The following is a 21,160-nucleotide window of genomic DNA, read 5'->3' as shown; positions in this document are numbered from 1 at the left end:
CTATGTTGGCACAATAGCGCAGTAAAAGGTGTAACTAAAAGAGCTTTTCTACTTGCGTTCTAATCTCAGCTCTAAATTGTAGGAGGAGAATCTAAATGCCAACATGTTGGTTTTAGAGAAGGGATAATAAATTTGAGGGTAATCAATGGATTGCTGTTCATCTACATTTCCAAGGCGTTCCACAGTACTGCAGATAAATGCATGGGGGCAGTCTGAATAAACAATTTCTCAACTGTAATTGATATATGATGTAGGGAAATCTAAAGAGGAGGTAGACAATAAACTGAGGAAGATACAATTGGTTTTTAATCTTACCTTAATTTCTTCCTTGGATTAGCATTATCTTCTGCATCATTCTCATGCTGTGAGGGTACAGAATCCAAAATGCATGCTGAGGAGGCCAAGCTGCTAGGTTCCCTGTTGATTGCAGCATCAGCTTCTGTTGGTGCAGAAACAGAACTCCTTTGATCGCTCTTGTGAGATGAGCAAGACACACCAGGAGCGCTGGAAGAAACTGGAAAACAAGACCAAAATTTAGGCTCGTCACTACCTTAGTCAGCAGGTCTGTCTGTACATTAACCAACCAATTTTATCATTAAGGTGCAATGATATAATCTCACAAACTAAAACTTTAATGAATAAAACGTAAATATTCAGTAAATGCCGAGCTCTTTTGCACCGTCAAGGAAAAAATAACCATTATTCACCCATTAATCAAGAGTTGAAAGTTCAACATTGATATAATAACCAAGCTATTGAAGCAATAAACTCATTAAAACATACACTTAACACATTGTGCTCTCCCAGGTGCTAAACATTTCTACTGCATTATCTTTCTATCAGTCTAAATCACTTTCAACAACAATTTATGTAGCACCTTGAATGTGGAAAAATGTAAGATATATATTTTTCCAGCCAATCTGATGAATTAATTCCATTTATGAACAATCAGAATGGTTTTAGCACAGAAAGAAGACATTCTGCCCTTGGAGTCCATGTCAACTCTCTCCTGAGCAATTTAGTTAATCCTACTATTCACCTTTTACCCTGCAACACATTTCCTCTTTTGGGTGCTGAACAATTCCCTTTGGAATGTCACAACTAAATCTGTCTCTACCACACACTCATTCCAAATCATAACCACTTACTGCATTATTTTTTTTCCCTCCTGCTGCTTTTGCCAATCACTTTAAATCTGCTCCCTCTGGTTCTTGGCAATGGTGTGGAATGCTCTCTCCACTCACATTGTTTGTATCTTAAAGACTTGATAAGCTGTAAGTATTCGCATTCCAACCATTATTCATGTAAATTGAGTTTGTGTCTTTATATGCCCTGTTTGTGAACAGAATTCCCACTCACCTGAAGAAGGAGCTTAAGGCTCTGAAAGCTTGTGGCTTTTGCTACCAAATAAACCTGTTGGATTTTAACCTGGTGTTGTTAAACTTCTTACTGTCTTGGCAATGGAACAGTTTTCCCATATCTGCTCTGGTTGCATCCTTTAGGATTCTGAACACCTATCAAATCTCCTCATAACCTGCTCAAAGAAGGACCTTTCTCCAATCTACCCACATAACTGAAGATCTTCGTTCCTGGAACCATTTTCCTTCATCTTTTCCACACCCGCTCCATAGCCTGCATACCCTGCCCAAAGTGTGGTGCTCAGAACTGGATGCAAATCTTTAGCTAAGGTTGAACCAATGTTTAACAAAGGTTCACCATAACTTTCTTGCTTTTGTACTCTATGGGCCTGATTTTACCATTGCGTCACGCCCGAAATGTGGTAAAGTTGGATGTGAGGCCATTAACGCGATCCACGCAGATTGCCACTTTACCGAAACCCAGGAATGGCGGCGGTCCGATTCATGCCTGAAACGGGCGCAACGGTGATTTAAATGTATTTGCATGCATTTAAATTGAATTAATGAACTGCCCTCCCAACTTGATCAGCATTTCCCCCTTTACCACCGATTTTTATTTCAGGCTGAGTGCGTATGGGGGCGCCTGAAAGCAGATTTCTAAGTCGAATCTGCATTACGCCCAGATTCAGCATTTAGAATGAAAATGGTAAAATCAGGCCCTATTTATAAAGCTTAGGATCGAGTGTGCAAATTCCAAAATTTACATGTAAAACAACTCCAGACAAACACATTTTTATTATACTGAGTCAAACTTGGATTTATCATATTATCTAAATGACAATCTTGGCACTTACTGGAACTGTTGTTAACATGCTGGTCTCTGAGTGTATGCAACTCATCAAGCAGTTTATCCATTCTCTCCTTCTTGCCTTGCAAAACCTTTAGTTTATTAACCAGCTGGACTTTTTGTTCTGACAAATGTTCTGAAGTTGAGGAACCTCTACTCCTGGAAACCTCTTGTGTCAGTGACAGACTTTCTGCCCGTCTCCTGTTGTCAGGAACTGACTGCAATTGTAAAAATACACATAACTAGAATGAATAACAGATTCATAATTTCACCAAAAACTGTACATGTTTTTTTTCATGAAGATTTTGGAATGTTTACTCCACAAGCAGGATATGCAGCTTAAAATGAAATATTATAGATTCCCTCACGTCTTCGACTACTCACCATAAAAACCCTTTAGGCTGAGTTCTAAAATACAACTCATTACAAAGGAGCACTAGCATGGTTCCGTGGAGTGGTGGGAAGAGGGTTTACTTGTAGCCCCAGTACTGCTAGATGAGGACAAAGGAATGAATGAATGAATGAAAGGAGGAGGACAAGGGATGGGTCCGAGGGTGGAAGTACACAATGCAGGGACCAAGAGGATAGCCCCAAGGGGAGTCAAAATGGCACATCATCACTCCCCATCACCATCTGCCTTCTTTCACCTCCTGATCCAACTTTGGCAACACTTCCCCTTCCACCTTGCTTTCCATCCTTGTCTTCCCACTTATCCCCGTTCCTTCTGGTGTCTCACTCTTCCTCTGTTCAGCTTCTGTAACTTGTTCTGCCCTTCTGTTGCTCATCCATCTGTTCCTCATCCCTCTCCACCACAACCAACATCCAGCCTCCTTCCCCACCTGCCCCCACACCAAGCCCCTCCTCTCCCATTCTATTTGATTAAATGAAGAATATACGATAAAGCAGACTACAACTATTTTAAAAAAGGGCTCATATTTCTGGCAATGACAATTCTTTATAACGAGATTCTATACCTGGGAGTTCTGGAGTTGGTTATGGAATCGCTGGATCAAATCATTTAGTTCTTCATTGAGTTCAGACGTTATACTTAGTCCCGAAACACTACCAGTCGTCTCAGTTACAACTATTGGGGACAAGAAAAAAAACATTATTTTTGCAACCAAAATACATTTAAGGGTTTTGCAATGAAGTTTGTCCCACAATAAAACATTGTTCTAATTTACGTGGATTTTCAGTACATGATACTAACTGCTATACAACATAAAGTTTAGTGAACCACCTGCCCTTTTCACAAAAATATTACAGGGCAGGAGGCCATGCAACCTACCAAATCAGGTTTCAGATGAAACACTGTTTGCTCCTGTTTGAAAGGAATTCCTTAGCAATTTTGTTTTTTCAGTTATTATCCTTTAGAGCAAACAATCAAAACATACAGCATCCGCTGTATTTTGCATTAATCAAAACATGTAGTTGGTACAGCTTACTGCAATCGTTTTAAAATAAAGTTGACAATGTTCTGGCTGAACAGGATAATTTAGCTGGAGGACAAGTTGCTATATTTATCTGGAACGATATACTCTTGTGGACGTCACTCAAGTTTCACTCAATTATGTTAGAGTCATTTTTTATCTTTTACTTTCCCAAGAAATTGTGCAGTTGGGGTGACACCAATGCAAGGTTAGGGAAACCTCAATGGATCGTAAAGATTTTTCCTCTCCTTTATGAGTGTCTGTGTGGGGCAATTAAGACAATACATAACAATACAATTTAATAGGACACAGCACTGCACCATAGTGATGTCTGTGTTTTGTACTTATAAAAACAATTGTCAGAAATCTCATGTTTCAAGGTGTTAATGTAATGTGAAGTTCCAGCAAATTGATCGAAATGTCAAGTAGGTATCAAAAACAATCAAAGCACAACACAATCACAACACTAATAACAAGAAACCTACCTTCCCATATTTTAATCAGAATGGCAAAATGAATTCCTAACAAATTGCCTAACTCCTTTTCGCTGGTATGCTATATTCTGCCCTGGATTCAGTATTGTTATAAAATGTGAGGGGTCAACTCCATCCTGTAACAGCATAAGAAATAGGAGAAGTAGGCTATTCAGCCTTGCAAGCCTACTCTGCCATTCAATATGATGGCTGATCCCATACTTCAACTCCACTTGCTCACACTATCTCTCAATTCCTAAGACCCAAAAATCTACTCGCTTTTGTCTTGAATACATCAACAAATGAGTATTCACAGCTCTCTGGGGTACAGAATTCCAAAAATTCACTACCCTCCGAGTGAAGAAATTTCTCCTCATCTCAAATCCCAAATAGCCAACCCCCTATTTTGAGAATGTGATGCCTAATTCTGGACTCCCCAGCCAGGAGAAATATCCTTCCAGCATCCATCCCGTAAATCCCCTTAAAAATATTATGCTTCAATTAGATCACTTATTCATCTAAAAAACACACACATCCTCTCCTCTCTCTTCTCCTCCCAGACCCCCACTACCCGTTGCAGTCCAATGTAGTCAATTTCCACAATTTCCAGTTCCCTTGTTACAATTGATTTTTCACCATCATTGCACTGAGACAGAACTCTAAGGGATAGAGGTGACTCAGTTAAAAGCTTATGATATCGGAAAAGAAAATTTTGACGAACTCAGTTACCACAATCTACTGAATTTAGTTATAAGCAACAAAATCTGATTAATAAAACAGCAGCAAAATATCCTGATACCTTTCGTAAAAGAAACCTGAATTGTCCTTGTTCCATCAACTTTATTAACAAAATTAGCACACCAGAAGATGACTAATTGCTGCCTGATACATGACAGGTTGAGCCAAAGCAACTAGGGAATGAAAACATGAAATCCTCTTTCTTCTCAACAGTAGTTCAAATTATATCCTCTTTGAGGAATAGCTTCTCTTTCTAATTTGTTTCTTCACGTACATTGGAGCCATCCGAATGAAACAAATTAGGGAGTGCGTCCAACAACTCCACATAATAACGTAGAATTCATACATCATGCAGACTAGGAAGTATCTCTGTCAGGAAAAAACATTGGCTGAAATCATTGAGTCATATTCTTTCCTCCGCTAAAATTTCCTCTCTCTTTTACTACAACATGTTCACAAACATATCAAATAGAACTTTTCACTACAGAATGAATATGCATCCTATTGTATATTAATATTTAGTGTACCAGATTCATCCATTCCAACTATAGTCTGTTCTGCTTTGTGCTGTAGTGCCAGAAGTGCTGCCTGTCTTCCTTGAAGTGCCCTCAACTGTTCTTGCTGTTCCAGCATTCTTTTCAAAAGATCGTGTTGCTTTTTCAAATTCTCCAATTCTTCTTTTGCATTCCGTTGTTGATCATCTTCCTGAAAATTAACATGAAATGTATGATGTTAATAAGATAAACTAAGCGAAAAGACATCAAAAACATTCATCAGCCAATAATCCATTTATTTGACAACTTGCAGGTTACACTTACAAATTTGAAGTCAGGTTAAACTATTGAACACAGGAACATATTAAAATGCAGCACCTTGCAGATTCTTCTGACAAGATATGAGGAGTAGGGGTAAAGAGAGGACAAAACACACCTAAACATCAACCTAAGAAGGACAGATGGCAGATATGCTGCTTCAGCACCTTTCTCCATTTTAAAGGAGACACATGATATAAATTAACATTTTTTAAATTCATTCACAGGATGTGGGCATCATTGGCTAGGGCAGCATTTATTGTCTCACCCTAATTACCCTCGAGAGGGTGGTGGTGCCTTCCCTGACCACTGTAGTCCCTTAGATGACCTTGTTTTTCCAACAGGAAGCATCCTCCATCAATGTTATCTATGTTATTTGTAGCCCAAGATTACAGTGGGAAAAGTTGAGGGACAATGGTTACAAACTTGCCTATTCCTGCCAATACATGACATTGGCTGACATTCTGTTGACATAAGAAACCTATCACCATGTAAACTTCATAACACAACTTAAAACCTGTCCCCAAAGAGACCTTGTAATTTAGATACATTAACGATGCTTTTAATTTAAGATGGCCAACCAGATTTGTCAGCAAAATTAAATCACATGTTGCTTCACTATTTAAAGGAGACAGGGAACTATTGACCAGTTTGCCAAATAACTGTTCTCAAGAAATTGCTGAAGTAGGCTGATTGGAGACCTTGAAAATTTTCAGCTGATCAGAGACAGCCAAAATGGATTTGTAAAGGATAGGCCATGCCTGACAAACCTCATTCGTTTGATGGAGAACAGATAGGATAGATGAGGAGAAACTTTTTCAGTTCATTGGAAGTCCAGGACTGGGAGCACAGTCAAAAAATTAAAGTTAGCATTTTCAGAAGTGAAATTAGCAAACACCTCACACAAAGTGTGGCAGAAGTTTGACACTCTTCCTCAAATCATAGAATCATAGAAACCCTACAGTGCAGAAAGAGGCCATTCGGCCCATCGAGTCTGCACCGACCACAATCCCACCCAGGCCCTACCCCCATATCCCTACATATTTTACCCACTAATCCCTCTGACCTACACATCTCAGGACACTAAGGGGCAATTTTAGCATGGTCAATCAACCTAACCCGCATATCTTTGGACTGTGAAAGGAAACCGGAGCACCCGGAGGAAACCCACGCAGACACGAGGAGAATGTGCAAACTCCACACAGACAGTGACCCAAGCCGGGAATCGAACCCAGGTCCCTGGAGCTGTGAAGCAGCAGTGCTAACCACTGTGCTACCGTGCCGCCTCACATGGAATCGATGCTGGATACATTTTTATTTCAAAACTGAAATTGAAAAATTTAAGGAAGTAAGATTGAGAAGAGGCAATACATAGGTAAATTATAGAATTTTAAATGGGACGCAGAAAGAGAGAGACACCAGGGGAGTACATGTTTATGAATCTTTTAAGGTGTTAAAACAAAAATGAGATCCTTGGCTTTATGAATCGAGATATAGAGTACAAGAACAAAGAGATTATGCCAAACCTTTATAAAACACATGTTAGGACCCCAACCGGGGGTATTATATTCAAATCTAGGCACAACACTTTAAGATTGCAAGCCCTTACTGTGCCTAGAGGGCACAGAAGATATCTACTAGGAATCTAAATCAAGTACATCAGAGTAGTTATGTTACTGGGTTAGAAACCAGGTTTTATATTTCCCAACTGGAAAGGATTTAAAATAAAATAAATCTGGAATAAAAAGCTATCAACTGTGTCCACAAAGTTACGGATTTGTCATTTAATTCGCTAAATGCCCCTGACAAAGAAAAATATGCCACTTTTACCCATTCCAAACTATACATGACTCCAGCCACAGAACAATATTGAATGACTCTTAATTTCCCTATTAAATGGTCAGTTAGAGCAAACACTTTCCAAAATTTCAAGGTAAAGTTGATAGATGATCATGCAACAAATTATCACCAGACACAATAAAAGCATACCCTGCCTACTCAACCCTGCAAAGTCCTCTGTACAGATATCTGAGGCTCCTACCCAAACTGGGAGAGCTGTCTCACTGACAAGCTAAGTCATACTCAGAATTATACTTTTCAAACAACAACATCCCAAACTTTGCCGCCACCATTCTGGTATGCCCTGTCTCATTGGCAAGAGATGTAACGGGGGTAGCTACCAGTGCTATTCAGTCAGAAGGGAGTAGCCCCAGAAGTTCTCAATATTGATTTCAGAATCCATGACATCTCATGGCATCAGGTGAAACATGTACAAGGAAACCTCTTGCTGATTGACACCTACCTCCTTCCTTCAAGTGATGAATCAGTGCTCTATGTTCAGCAGCATTTGGAAGAAACATTGTAGGCTTAAAATCCCCATCTACTCGACTTTTATTAAATATAAAACCCCAAAGCCTCATGGACATAAAAATTGCAAACAAACAGGCCAAACTGGAAGGGGCTAATCTTTAAAACATGGCAATACTGAAACAAGATCAATACTGTGTGAAGACATTGTGACATTACCATCTCAAAGACAAAACAATGGCCCCAGACAACAGCCATTATACAAACAAACATCAACAACAGCTAAGGAGAAATGGACTTTATCACATTCATATCAACTTGGGAGCCAGAGACATCAGACCTGAATGGGGCCCATTGTTTCGGTCATAAGAACAACATCATGATGAATGGTTTGCCTGGACCAAGGCAGGAACTAGGCAGAAAGAGATTAAAAGCTGCTAAGCACTGACCATCCAAACAGAATGTCTCCAGGAAATATGTTTTGATATTTTTGATAAGGGTTTGCAATGAAAAGGCCAGCACGGTGGCACAGTGGTTAACAGTACTGCCTCACAGTACCAGGGACCTGGGTTCAATCCTAGCCTTGGGCGACTGTGTGAAGTTTGCAAGTTCTCCCCGTGTCTGCGTGGGTTTGTGTGCGCTCTGGTTTCCATCCCAGTCCAAAGGTTAGATGGATTGGCCATGCTAAATTGCCTCTTAGTGTCCCAAGATGAGTAGGTTAAGGGGATTATAACAGGGTAAATGCATGGGGTTACAGGAATGGGGTAGGCCTGGGTATGGTGCTCTGTTGGAGAGTCGGTGCAGACTCGATGGGCCAAATGATTTCCTGCTGCACTGTAGGGGTTCTATGATTCTATGACAGTGGGGACTTGCACTGCAGGCATCAAGAGATTGTATTCTACCGCAAATTGTCACATCATGGCCCAGTGCATCCCTCACTCCACCATTAACATCAAGTCAGGGGGACCAATCAGTGAGGAGTATAGATTAAACTAACTCAGGGCTACATGCTGCTAAATAGCAGAAGCAGCATGGCATATAAAGAACACATAAATCCAAAAACCAATGGATCAGATCAAAGCTCTATAGTTCTGCCACATCTGGTCTCTAATTGTGGTGGACTTTTAACTAATTGTAGTTATGTTATTGGACTGACAATCCAGTGATCAGGATTAATTATCCAGAGATGAGTTCAAATCCCACCATGGCAGCTGAAGAATTTAAATTCATTTAATAAGAATGTCTGGAATAAAAGGCCAGTGTCAGTACTATCCAATGCCTGGGTGAGTGCAGCTCTAACAGCACTCAACAAGCTCAATACCATCCAATGCTTAACTGGCATCAAATCAATTATGATGAACAGTCCCTCTCTCCACAACTGATGACCATGTAACTACCAGAATGCCATATCTGCTTCTATATTGTTCTTTAGGGACAGAGATCTACTGTCATGTTTGACAAACTTGCTTGAGATCTTTGAGGACATAACCAGCAAGGTGGATAGTGGGGGGCCTATGGATTTGGTATATCTAGACTTCCAGAAGGCGTCTGACATTGTGCCACTTAAAAGATTGATCCAGAAGGTGAGATCACAAGGGATTGGATTGAGGATTGGCTGACTGACAGAAAGCAGAGGTTTTGGTAAATGGGTCCTTCTCTGGCCAGCAAAATGTAACTAGTGGGGTGCCGCAGGGGTCAGTCCTCAGACCTGAACTGTTTACAATTTATACAAATGATCTGCAAGCAGGGACAGGGTGTAACATAGCAAAATTTACGGATGATATTAAAATAGGTGGAAAAGCAGGCAGTGAAGAGGATATAAAGATTCTACAGATGGATATAGATAGGCTAGGAGAATTGGCCAAAATTTGGCAAATGGAGTTTAATGTCGATAAGTGTGAGGTTATCCATTTTGGCAGAAAATAAGAAAGGCAAATTATTACCTAAATGGAAAGCAGATTCAAAATGCATCCAGGCAGAGGGATCTGGGTGTCTATTTTCATGAATCGCAGAAAGTCAATATGCAAATGCAGCATGTAATAATAAAAGCAAATGGGATATTGGCATTTATTACAAAAGGACTGGAGTATAAAAGTAGAGAAGTGTTGTTGCAATTGTATAGTACATCTGGAGTACTGTGGCCAGTTTTGGTCTCCTATTTGAGGAAGGATGTGGTTGCATTGGAGGCAGTTCAGAGGAGGTTCCCCAGGATGAAGGGGATGACATATGAGGAGAGATTAAACAGTTTGGGCTTGTACTCACCAGAGTTTAGAAGGATGAGAGGGGATCTGATTGAGGTATATAAAATTTTAAAAAGTATTCCTCTGATGGGCCAACAAGAGGTCAGAGGTATAGGTTGCGAGGCAGTAGATTTAAAACTGAGATGAGAAGGAAGTACTTCTGGCAGACGGTGGTGAATTTGTGGAACTCGCTGCCCCATAGCACCCAGAGTCTCAATCGTTGAATGGTTTCAAGAGGGAGATGGACGTATTTCTAATAAAAAAGGGGAAAGAGGGATGGGGGGACAGGTGGAGAGGTGGATTTGAGACGAGGGAGAGATCAGCCATGATCTGTTTGAATAGCGGAGCAGGCTTGAATGGCTGAACTTGCCTACTACTTCCCCTAATTCCTATGTCCTTACCCAACTGGCCTGTAGGTTACACCAACCCCACAGTAACATGTAACACAGTAATATGACTGATTCTAAACTGACATCTAAAATGTCTAGCAAACCAATAGGTTAAGGACAATTAGGGATGAGTCATAAATGCTGACCGTGCCAGTGACATTCACATTCTATTAATGAATGTTTTAAAAGAAGAGGCTCCATAAACATTTCCATTTTCAATGATGGCGCAGTTTAGCACACAAGTGCTATCTATTTGCAGCTATCTTCCATAGGAGTGCCAAGTGGACAATCTAACTCAGCCTCCACCGAGGGAGCCAACAATCACAGAAGCCAGTCTTCAGCCAATTTGAACCACCGCACCCCAACCTGTTCTTCAGATTTGATAACAGACTATACTTAGCTTCATATCTAATTGCGAATTGAAATTTTTACCAATTTCTCCAATCAAATATTTTTACAGATACACCACAGAAAGTATCCTTTCCAGTTGTATCACAGCTTTGTATGGCTCCTGCTCTGACCAAGACGGCAAGAAACTACAAAGGGGTGTGAACGTAGCCCAGTCCATCACACAAACCAGTCTCCCATCCATTGACTTTGTCTACACTTCCCGCTGCCTCGGAAAAGCAGCCAGTATTATCAAGGACCCACGCAACATGGACGTACCTTCTTCCATCAGGCAAAAGATACAATAATCTGAGATCACATACCAACTGACTCAAGAACAGCTTCTTTCCTGCTGCCATCAGACTTTTGAATTACCTACCTTATATTAAGTTGATCTTTCTCTACACCCTAGCTATGATTGTAACACTATAAACACGATATTCTGCACCATCTCCTTTCCTTCTCCTGCATGTACTCTATGAATGGTATGTTTTGTCTGTATAGCGCACAAGAAACAATACTTTTCACTATATCTCAATACATGTGACAATAATAAATCAAATCAAATACACTGTTGCACTCAATATTCAATGAATATAAACATCAAGAGCTCCAACAGCACAAGAGTCTTCCAAGTCCCAAACTTTTATTAAATTTTGCAATCATACAGTATGATGTCAAAGTTAAGTTTAATATTTCAGTATGGTCCTGGTTTCTTTTAACTTCATCTTTATCATCATTCCCATTTTCCCTCCATTTAGTAATAAATCTATTTGATTTTTGAGATAGAACATAGAACAGTACAGCACAGAACAGGCCCTTCAGCCCACGATGTTGTGCCAAGCTTTATCTGAAACCAAGATCAAGTTATCCCACTCCCTATCATCCTGGTGTGCTCCATGTGCCTATCCAATAACCGCTTAAATGTTCCTAAAGTGTCTGACTCCACTATCACTGCAGGCAGTCCATTCCACACCCCAACCACTCTGCGTAAAGAACCTACCTCGGACATCCTTCCTATATCTCCCACCATGAACCCTATAGTTATGCCCCCTTGTAATAGCTCCATCCACCCAAGGAAATAGTCTTTGAACGTTCACTCTATCTATCCCCTTCATCATTTTATAAACCTCTATTAAGTCTCCCTTCAACCTCCTCCGCTCCAGAGAGAACAGCCCTAGCTCCCTCAACCTTTCCTCATAAGACCTACCCTCCAAACCAGGCAGCATCCTGGTAAATCTCCTCTGCACTCTTTCCAGTGCTTCCACATCCTTCTTATAGTGAGGTGACCAGAACTGCACACAATAGTCCAAATGTGGTCTCACCAAGGTCCTGTACAGTTGCAGCATAACCCCACGGCTCTTAAACTCCAACCCCCTGTTAATAAAAGCTAACACACTATATGCCTTCTTCACAGCTCTATCCACTTGAGTGGCAACCTTTGGAGATCTGTGGATATGGACCCCAAGATCTCTCTGTTCCTCCACAGTCTTCAGAACCCTACCTTTGACCCTGTAATCCACATTTAAATTAGTCCTACCAAAATGAATCACCTCACATTTATCAGGGTTAAACTCCATTTGCCATTTTTCAGCCCAGCTTTGCATCCGATCTATGTCTCTTTGCAGCCTACAACAGCCCTCCACCTCATCCACTACTCCACCAATCTTGGTGTCATCAGCAAGATATCGCAATTTGTGGGCATTTTACAGAATTGAAGAAAATTTTAGTACACTTCTATTTCCCCATTTTCAATGTTGGAGGTGGTATCGATATTAAAAACAGATATCTTCAACCAGTCGAAGATTCTAACCATGACCGAGGCCTAGAAATGCATGGGCAACTTCCAGTTTTTCAGATCAAGGTTTCAAATTGCCTTAACGCACCCAACTAAATTATACACAGAATAAATAACACAAAGGCCACCACCCAAGAATGAGATTGACAATTTGCATTGAACCAATGCAGAATTCTTCAGATGTCCAAGCTTCAAGAGTGCCAAACTTTCAATTTGTTCTTCTTTCTACTTCATTCCAATTCTCTTCCCTTCCTAATGCTGCATGAAGGCAGACTTTTGTCTGAATCCATAGCTAGTGGTTTCTGGAACAGGTCACTATATCTGTTGCCATGGGCTTATAACTTGAAGGGCGCCACTCCACATCAAGCATGGCTGACCAGGAGTCTCCCTCACTCTTAGGGTGGCACGGTAGCACAGCTGCTTCACAGCTCCAGGGACCTGGGTTCGATTCCCGGCTTGGGTCACTGTCTGTGTGGAGTTTGCACATTCTCCTCGTGTCTGCGTGGGTTTCCTCCGGGTGCTCCGGTTTCCTCCCACAGTCCAAAGATGTGCGGGTTAGGTTGATTGGCCATGCTAAAATTGCCCTTAGTGTCCTGGGATGCATAGGTTAGAGGGATTAGTGGGTAAAATATGTAGGGATATGGAGGTAGGGTCTGGGTGGGATTGTGGTCGGTGCAGACTCGATGGGCCGAATGGCCTCTTTCTGTGCTATAGGGTTTCTAAGATTCTTCTAAGATTCTCTTACCGTCAGCCATTGGAACGTTGGAAGGATTTGCAGGTTGACAGTCAAACCTGTTTGGCCACGTTATGAACACACCTTCCTTGGCCATCAAGTCTTGGGGTGGGAATCAAACCTAGAGATTCTGGCTCAGAGGCAGCGACGCCACCCACTGTGCCGCAAGACCTTCTCCTACTTCAGAGTACATAATAAAAAATGCCAACGAGCAATATAAATTCAACCTCCTACACATACGACATTATTTAATTTCTCCCTTTCGACTTCGCTGCTACAAATAGCTCTACATGAAACCCCACATCTGGCTTTACGCGATATATTTGAATACACTTTACAGAAATTAATACTAACTTTACAAGAAGCATATTCACATGTACCTTGACTAATAATCATTGATGTGAATGGGCCAGCTGCCTGGACAGGCAAGCTGCACATTGTAACTAACATCTTAACAAGTATAAACCTTATTGCAAAACCTTGCTTGCAGAGGGTGGGGGAGGTGAAAGAGTACTTTATTTTGGCAAGGGCTCATGTATAGTCTTTGCTTTCAATAAAATAATATACAATTTATCACTGATCATGTGGTTGGACCTGGAATTTTGATAGAAGTTATTTTTCTCAGTTCTAAACAGAATACCAAAATGAAAATTGCATGATCCTTTTCATATGTACCATGTATGCTTCGATCAAAGCTGTTTTAAAAACTTCTTCTACCCATTAACTTAAAATATTAATTGTAATTAATTCAGATATAATTGTAACATACATTTTACCAAATGCCAAGATTCAAAATAACTTAAATAATGGGATCATCTTAAAATGAAAAAGGGTGAGAAGAACAAAAGTTGGTTATGAGACTTGAAATAGTTAATAGGCTACAAGTTTCAAGGACTATGCAATGAAATGGTACCTTGGAGGAATTTCCATGCTCCTTGCCATTAATCCCACTATGCCAGACTCTCCTGTCATTCAGACCAAGCCTGTCAGTTTCCCCTTTTGGAGTTGAAGTAACTGAAGAGCCCTGTGCTTGGGAGGCTGCATTTCCTAGCTTGTCCTCAATGCGGGGCCGGACACTCAGACTACGAGATGCCTCCTTTATTAAACAGTTTAGTTAAGACATTTATGATTAAAATGCTAATGAAACCCAAGACAAACAGCTTTTAAACAAAATCTGCTCTAACGTTAATACACTTCCTTTAACAAAAGCAATGTGAGGATAATATTCAGTACAATCTGTCTTCAAACTTTTCTGTCCACAGTAGACTGTAAATCTCTTATAAAGTCCATCTTATAAAACCTATTGTGCACATAACTTAGCACTTACACACATCTTACATGACTTCCATCTTACCGTTGCATCTGATGCCTCAGACTGAACATCTAGGTTTAGAGATGTGCTATCAGCTACAGAACCAGATCCCACTGCAGAGTCTGTTGTGCCAACTTCATCCTCCTCATTCTCTCTAGCCTGAAACAAATTTTTTTAAAGAAAAAAAATTAAGTCAGCTGAACATTATAGACAAAAGAAATGACTTTTTAATCTGTATTTAATGTGCACTATTAAAGTGGATCACCGTCGACAGAGAAAGAAAATCACAATACCTCTTGCAGAGCCATAGAAGTTACAATACAGAATGCAGCCTCAAGTCATCTTATCTTTGGAAGTTCTTTCTTAGTCTAAAAGTAATACTACTGTCCCACTCTCTCAAACATCGACAACAATTACAAATCACGTACTTTCGTTTAAATAATTCCACACTGGAAATGTCCCACAAGAAAACGAATTATGCCCCATTTTGTTTTCAGCCATCATACACAATGGTTGCAATGATATTGTCATGCCTATTAATTGCTATAAGCATGTGGATGACTTGACCTCCTGAGAGTATTATAATCAAGCAACACATGCAAGGGTTGGTTAAGTGAATGAGCAATAGGAAATCACATGAGAATAAACCCCTAAAAGTGCAATGCTATGGAATTGAGTTTCACATGAAACACTCCTTGATTCCCCCTCTCATAACTTAATTGTGCATTAAAGCGATCAGGAATCTATATTCAAAGTGATCTTAAACGGGATGAGCAAATCCATGAAGTGCCCAGGGCAGCAAATGGAAAACTTCCACGTGCTTCGTCTTCTCAAGTATCACGGTGCATCACAAGTTGGCTTATTCAGTATGTTTAATGGTTATATAAGACCCATTGTCAAATACACAAACCGGAATCTTATCACTGTTCACGCCGGCGGGATTTTCCCATCCCGCCACAGTAAACGGCAATTTGGCTAACTGGTAAGTTCCCTTACTTCAATGCAGTGGACACGTGGCATAAATGGCAGGTAAGATCGCACTCATAGTATCTGTTTGTCAAATAGCATATGAACAAATTCAAAAGCATTCAGACTTGAGCACTGAAACTGATCAGAAGTAAAATGTGCCAAAGCTAATCTGACAATCAAACAATTGAATGTGTTCCTTTGCTGAAATGGGAAAAAAGCTCTGTCTGGACTTTGCTAGAAAACTCTTGAATCCCACTTCCCATTGCCACTAATTTTTGCCACAACCACACAAAGGTAAGTGTGCGATAGAATTATGGGAAAAAGGCACCATTCCACAAATAAGATATAGACTGAATAGACTACAAGACAACCCAATCCCTGATTTATAAAACTTCTAAGTCGTATGTAAATGATTGAGGATTCAATTAACTCAACCTAATAACATATAATCTATGGACTGTAACATAAGGTTTTAATACAAAATAGTGCAGTAGACCTTTCATTTCTATTCTGCAAAGAAACCCTACATATTATAACATATTGCAATTGTTTGTATGGTCAAATGAACACAATTATGCATCCTTTGATTTTATATTTTATTTTGCTGATTGTCCATAACTACACCGTGGATTATGATTGCTTGCTTTGTTTACATCATCATCACAATTCAGCAACTGCCGCCATGATGGTTCAATAAACCAATTATTTGTCTGTAAGGACAGAGTGGCCAAAGACAAAAAGGTCTGAAAATATTTTGTGTCAAGAATCATGTACACGCAAGAGCACAAAGCGGTAAAACCACGTCAGAATGAGAAACTGGGCAACTGTAGCACTTTTCATCATCCGTGGCAAAATGCAAATGCTTCTAAGCCACTTCAAATGGGTAGAATTGCAAAAATACCATGAAATGAATGGTTATCAACACCTCACAAAAGATCCAATTAACTTAATCTTGAAAACTTTAAAACTATTGGAAGGTTAGGTATTTATGCTTACACTGTGCTTTTAGCAACTAGCTGCTATATTAAATCATAATCTCATTTACTGAAAAACTAAATTCACATTTAGAAATGAGTGTGGGGGTGGAGCCAACTAATCTGAAATCACACAAAAGGCACTCATGTGACATGCAGCAAGCAATTGGTACATTGAACCCCCTCCTTGAAATTAAAGTAATGTCCTCAAAGAATTCAGATAATTTTAGGAAAGCAGATTTGCCTATTAAATAGCATACTTTGGTTTGCTCAGATAAAGTGCCCAATAAGCAATAATAGTGGAACAGATTTTAACAGACGTTTTTCTCACACAAAAACATTTGTTGGCAAAGCAATATTATATCCTAGTCCTCCATGAAGATGCAAGAAGATTGGACGAGATAGATGTCAGCAACCTTGCAATAAAGAAAAAGCATACACATGAATACACGCAGAGGAGTGGGAGGTTCCTTTGGTAACAAAGAGACAGAGCATGTTACTGCTGCAACAATGGCCAGCAATGCAATGGACAGGGAAGAGGGAATATTGACAAAGGAATCTCCATGGAATGTTATAGTGAAAGTTTCAGGGATGTGACGAAAGTGGGTTACTTGAGAAAACCAAAGAGCATTCCCATGATCATTGTGTATGTTTTGGGCTCCAAACGAGCTGGGGCTGCCAAAAGGTGGGTACTCCCGTGCGCTCCATCCACCGAGAGAATTGGCTTCAACATTAATATGAGGGCTGACTCCAAGAACAAGATGTGGAGATGCTGGCGTTGGACTGGGGCGGGCACAGTAAGAAGTCTCACAACACCAGGTTAAAGGTATATTTGGTATCACAAGCTTTCGGAGCGCTGTTCGTTCATCAGATGAGTGGACACTCACCTGATGAAGGAGCAGTGTTCTGATACCAAATAAATCTGTTGGACTTCAACCTGGTGTGGTGAGACTTCTTACTGTGCCTAAGAACAAGCACCTGGCGGTCCTCTGCACCACGGTGAAGGAGTATCTCACCATGGCCATCAATTGTGAAAGTGAGGAAAGCTGGTACCGGCCACTGCTAGAGCTGTACAATGAGGAAAGATGGCAAAGGAATGGCGGGATGTAAATTCTCAACTTGAGCACCCCCATCAGCAAGAGAAGACAGATGAAGCTCTCTGGCTGGTCCCGCAGCCCCATGCAAGAGTAACTGCCCAGCTCCACCAATCACTGATTCCCTCTCTCCCAGTCTTGCTGGTCCTCCAATTACAATCCTTCTTCTGAGGAGCTGAAATTTGCCGAACAGTGGAAGTTTCTCATTCAAGTATCCATCTGTTCACGCTTTATTTTCTCACACTTTCTCTCAAAAAGTGCAATGGTCTCTGCCTGAGTCAATAATGGGCTGAACCTAGAAATTTCTCCTGATCTCTCTCTTCACTGTGTTAGTTTTAAATTAGTAAGTGAGCCACAACCAAAAAAAAGTGACGAAGGGTCATCTAGACTCGAAACGTTGGCTCTATTCTCTCCCCACAGATGCTGTCAGAGCTGCTGAGATTTTCCAGCATTTTCTGTTTTTGTTTCAGATTCCAGTATCCACAGTATTTTGTTTTTAATCAGAGAAACGTCTTTATTTCCTTCATTAAAAACAATTCATAATTTTATTAAAAACTCAATTAAATTTCTTCTTAGCCTTCTCTGTTCCAACGGCAAATCCGAACATCTCAAGCCTATCTCATAACCGGAGTTTCTCAACCCTGATCAGTTTACACTGTGCACTTTATGATTTTCATAGCTTTTCTGTAATGAGTCACTGAAAAATTCTCCAATACTGCCATCAATGTTTGATACAAATGTATGATTTTGCCTTTACTTGTACACTATGTCATACAAATAAGGTCCAAATTTCTGAAGTCCTGTGTGCCTTTGACTACCCTCACTCATTTTCTAGCAATAATCCATTTGTTCATTATCTCAGTTCATCCACATCTTTGAGCATTTCTTTGTGAAGTTTTTGAGTAAATTCAAGACAGAACTTGAAGGTCGTTGGACAGTAAGGGAATTCAAGGATATGGAAATAGTGTGGGGGGCGAGTAAGTTCAAGACAGAGGTTGAAGATCGTTGGGTAATAAGGGAATTCAGCAGGGATATGGGAATAGTGCGGGAGATAGGTTAGCCAAAACCTATATGAATGACAGAATAGGCTCAAACGATCAAATAGCCTAATCTTTTTTATGTTCTATGTCTTCCTTTAAAAGTCCACATTACTGTTTACTAAATCTTCTACATTTAAGTCTTTAGTAAATTTTGAGATTGTGATCACCATACCTGTACAAATTATCTACATATAACAGCAATACGAACATATAAATTAGGAGCAGAATTAGGCCAATCAGCCCCTCAATACTGCTCTGTTATTCAAGATCATGATTGATCTAATTGTAAATTCAATTCCACATTCCCACCTACCCCCCGATAATCCTTCATTCCCTTGTTTACCAAGAATCTAACTGTGCCTTAAAAATAGCCAGACTCTGCTTTGACCCACTGTCTTTTGAGGAAGGTAGTTCGAAACACTCACTATCCTCAGAGAAAAGATTTCTCTTCCATCTTAAATGGGCAATACTTGAATTTTAAACAGTGACCCATAGTTCTAGATTTGCCCACAAGAGGAAATATCCTCTCCACATGCACCCTGTCAAGACCCCTCAGGATCTTATGTTTCAATCAAGTCACCTCTTACTCTTCTAAATTCCAGCCAACCTAAGCCTAGCCTATCCAATCTTTACTCATAAAACAACCTTCCCATTCCAGTATTAGTCTCATCAACCTACTCTAAACTGCTTCCAATGCATTTACATCCTTCCTCATGTTGTTTCACCAATGCCCTGCACAAATAAAGCATAACCCTCTCTACTTTTGTATTCACTTCCCTTGCAATAAACGATAAAATTCTATTCGCTTTCCTAATTCCTTGCTGTACTTGCATACTAATCTTGTGTGATTCACACACTAGGACACCCAGAATCCTTTGCATTTCAGAGCTCTGCAATCTCTTACTATTTAGATAATATGCTTCTTTTTTTATTCTTCCTGCCAAAATGGACAATTTCACATTTTCCAACATTATACACTATTTTGCTATAATACAGGTAGACACCCCGAGCATGGTACACCATTTGTAATCTTTTTCAAGTACATGGGCAATTTCTTTAAAATGTACGTAGACTATGCAAATCATTTAGCGGGGCTGAGAGATGTTTAGCCTGCTTGGGAACTTTGGGTTGCTGTCCATGAAATTTAGAGGGAACATTGTTTGTAAAACTTCTCCAATCTGAACAACATTCATTTACCTTAACTCTGTTCTTTATCTGGCAACAACATTTTCATTCATGCTGTTACGCTTCTTCTTAAACCAAAGACCTAAATTTTCTAACAACCATCTGGAGCCACCCTCTAAACATTCATGAACACGTTTACTGCATTCCTTCTTTTTTTTAAAATTGATAAATGTGATTCACCTTCAACAAATTTATGTTGGATATTCTTGATTAATCTGTTTTTAAATGCTTACTAACTTTAAAACATAAATTACAGAATTGAAGAGTTTGCCTACAACTAACTCGTCTAACTGTATTTCACGTGCTCCAGCTAAATTAACTGTATTTAATTGTGACTACAGTGTATACTACAGAATGCACAGCCCAAATTGATCACTAAATCGTATCAACTTCAATGATTTAGCCTAGGACTGAGATTCCCGAAAACTTTCCAATAACATTCATCTGCTGTAGATGTGGGCATCATCAGGCTTGACTCCAATGTTCTCCATTTTCAAAGAGTCAACTGACATCATCTATATGCACATAGACAGTGAGTCATTTGTTTGAGCTGAAAAGTTTCTTACACCCAGAGTGTGATTTGGAACATGAATCATCCTCTTCAGGAGAGAAAAGTGAGATGGTGGGAGCAAGAGACCAGTACAAAAGTTATGACTATAAATCATTAGATCAAAGTTCAGGGTTTATGAAGTCAAAATGCACACATTATGCACTTAAGCCTGAAACACCTTTTTTTAAAATTACAAATAATATGCAAATGTTCTAAAACATACCAGCATTTTTTGCAAAAATTTCATGTACGATTTTTCCTGTTCTTTTAGATGGCTTATCAGCTGAGACAAACGCTCAACATTAGCAGATCTTTCATTTTTTTCCATAAGGTCATCTCGCATTGAATGAGCCTTGCTGATGTAATCCCGAATCTGTATAAGTCTGCTCACAACCTATTTATCAAAACAAATAAAGGGAGACAGCTAAGAAAAAAAATGAGCTGTGCAATTTCTATTTGTGTACTTTCAATGCATCAAGAGCACACTGCTCCACAGTCTGCCAGAATGAGTGGCAGATGCGCTT

General features: G+C 39.9%; 1 protein-coding gene across 11 annotated transcripts in view; it reads right to left on the bottom strand.

Moving 5' to 3' along the window:
- Nucleotides 1-21,160, bottom strand: part of pcm1 (pericentriolar material 1) — a 137,966-nt gene that overhangs the window by 87,757 nt on the left and 29,049 nt on the right. For 8 of the 11 annotated variants that reach the window (XM_078217806.1, XM_078217822.1, XM_078217831.1 and 5 more), the window contains exons 5-10: nt 20,860-21,030; nt 14,867-14,983; nt 5,374-5,551; nt 3,180-3,289; nt 2,213-2,423; nt 316-514 (exon numbers count right to left, since the gene is read on the bottom strand). In XM_078217806.1, coding sequence (XP_078073932.1) covers nt 316-514; nt 2,213-2,423; nt 3,180-3,289; nt 5,374-5,551; nt 14,867-14,983; nt 20,860-21,030 — 986 coding nt within the window. Of the gene's footprint in view, nt 1-315; nt 515-2,212; nt 2,424-3,179; nt 3,290-5,373; nt 5,552-14,425; nt 14,609-14,866; nt 14,984-20,859; nt 21,031-21,160 lie in introns of all 11 variants that reach the window. The other 3 variants (XM_078217859.1, XM_078217884.1, XM_078217892.1) reach the window with 2 other exon arrangements.

Source organism: Mustelus asterias, chromosome 1 (assembly GCF_964213995.1).
Source record: "Mustelus asterias chromosome 1, sMusAst1.hap1.1, whole genome shotgun sequence".
NCBI lineage: Eukaryota > Metazoa > Chordata > Chondrichthyes > Carcharhiniformes > Triakidae > Mustelus > Mustelus asterias.
This window is presented reverse-complemented; position numbering and strand designations above follow the sequence as displayed.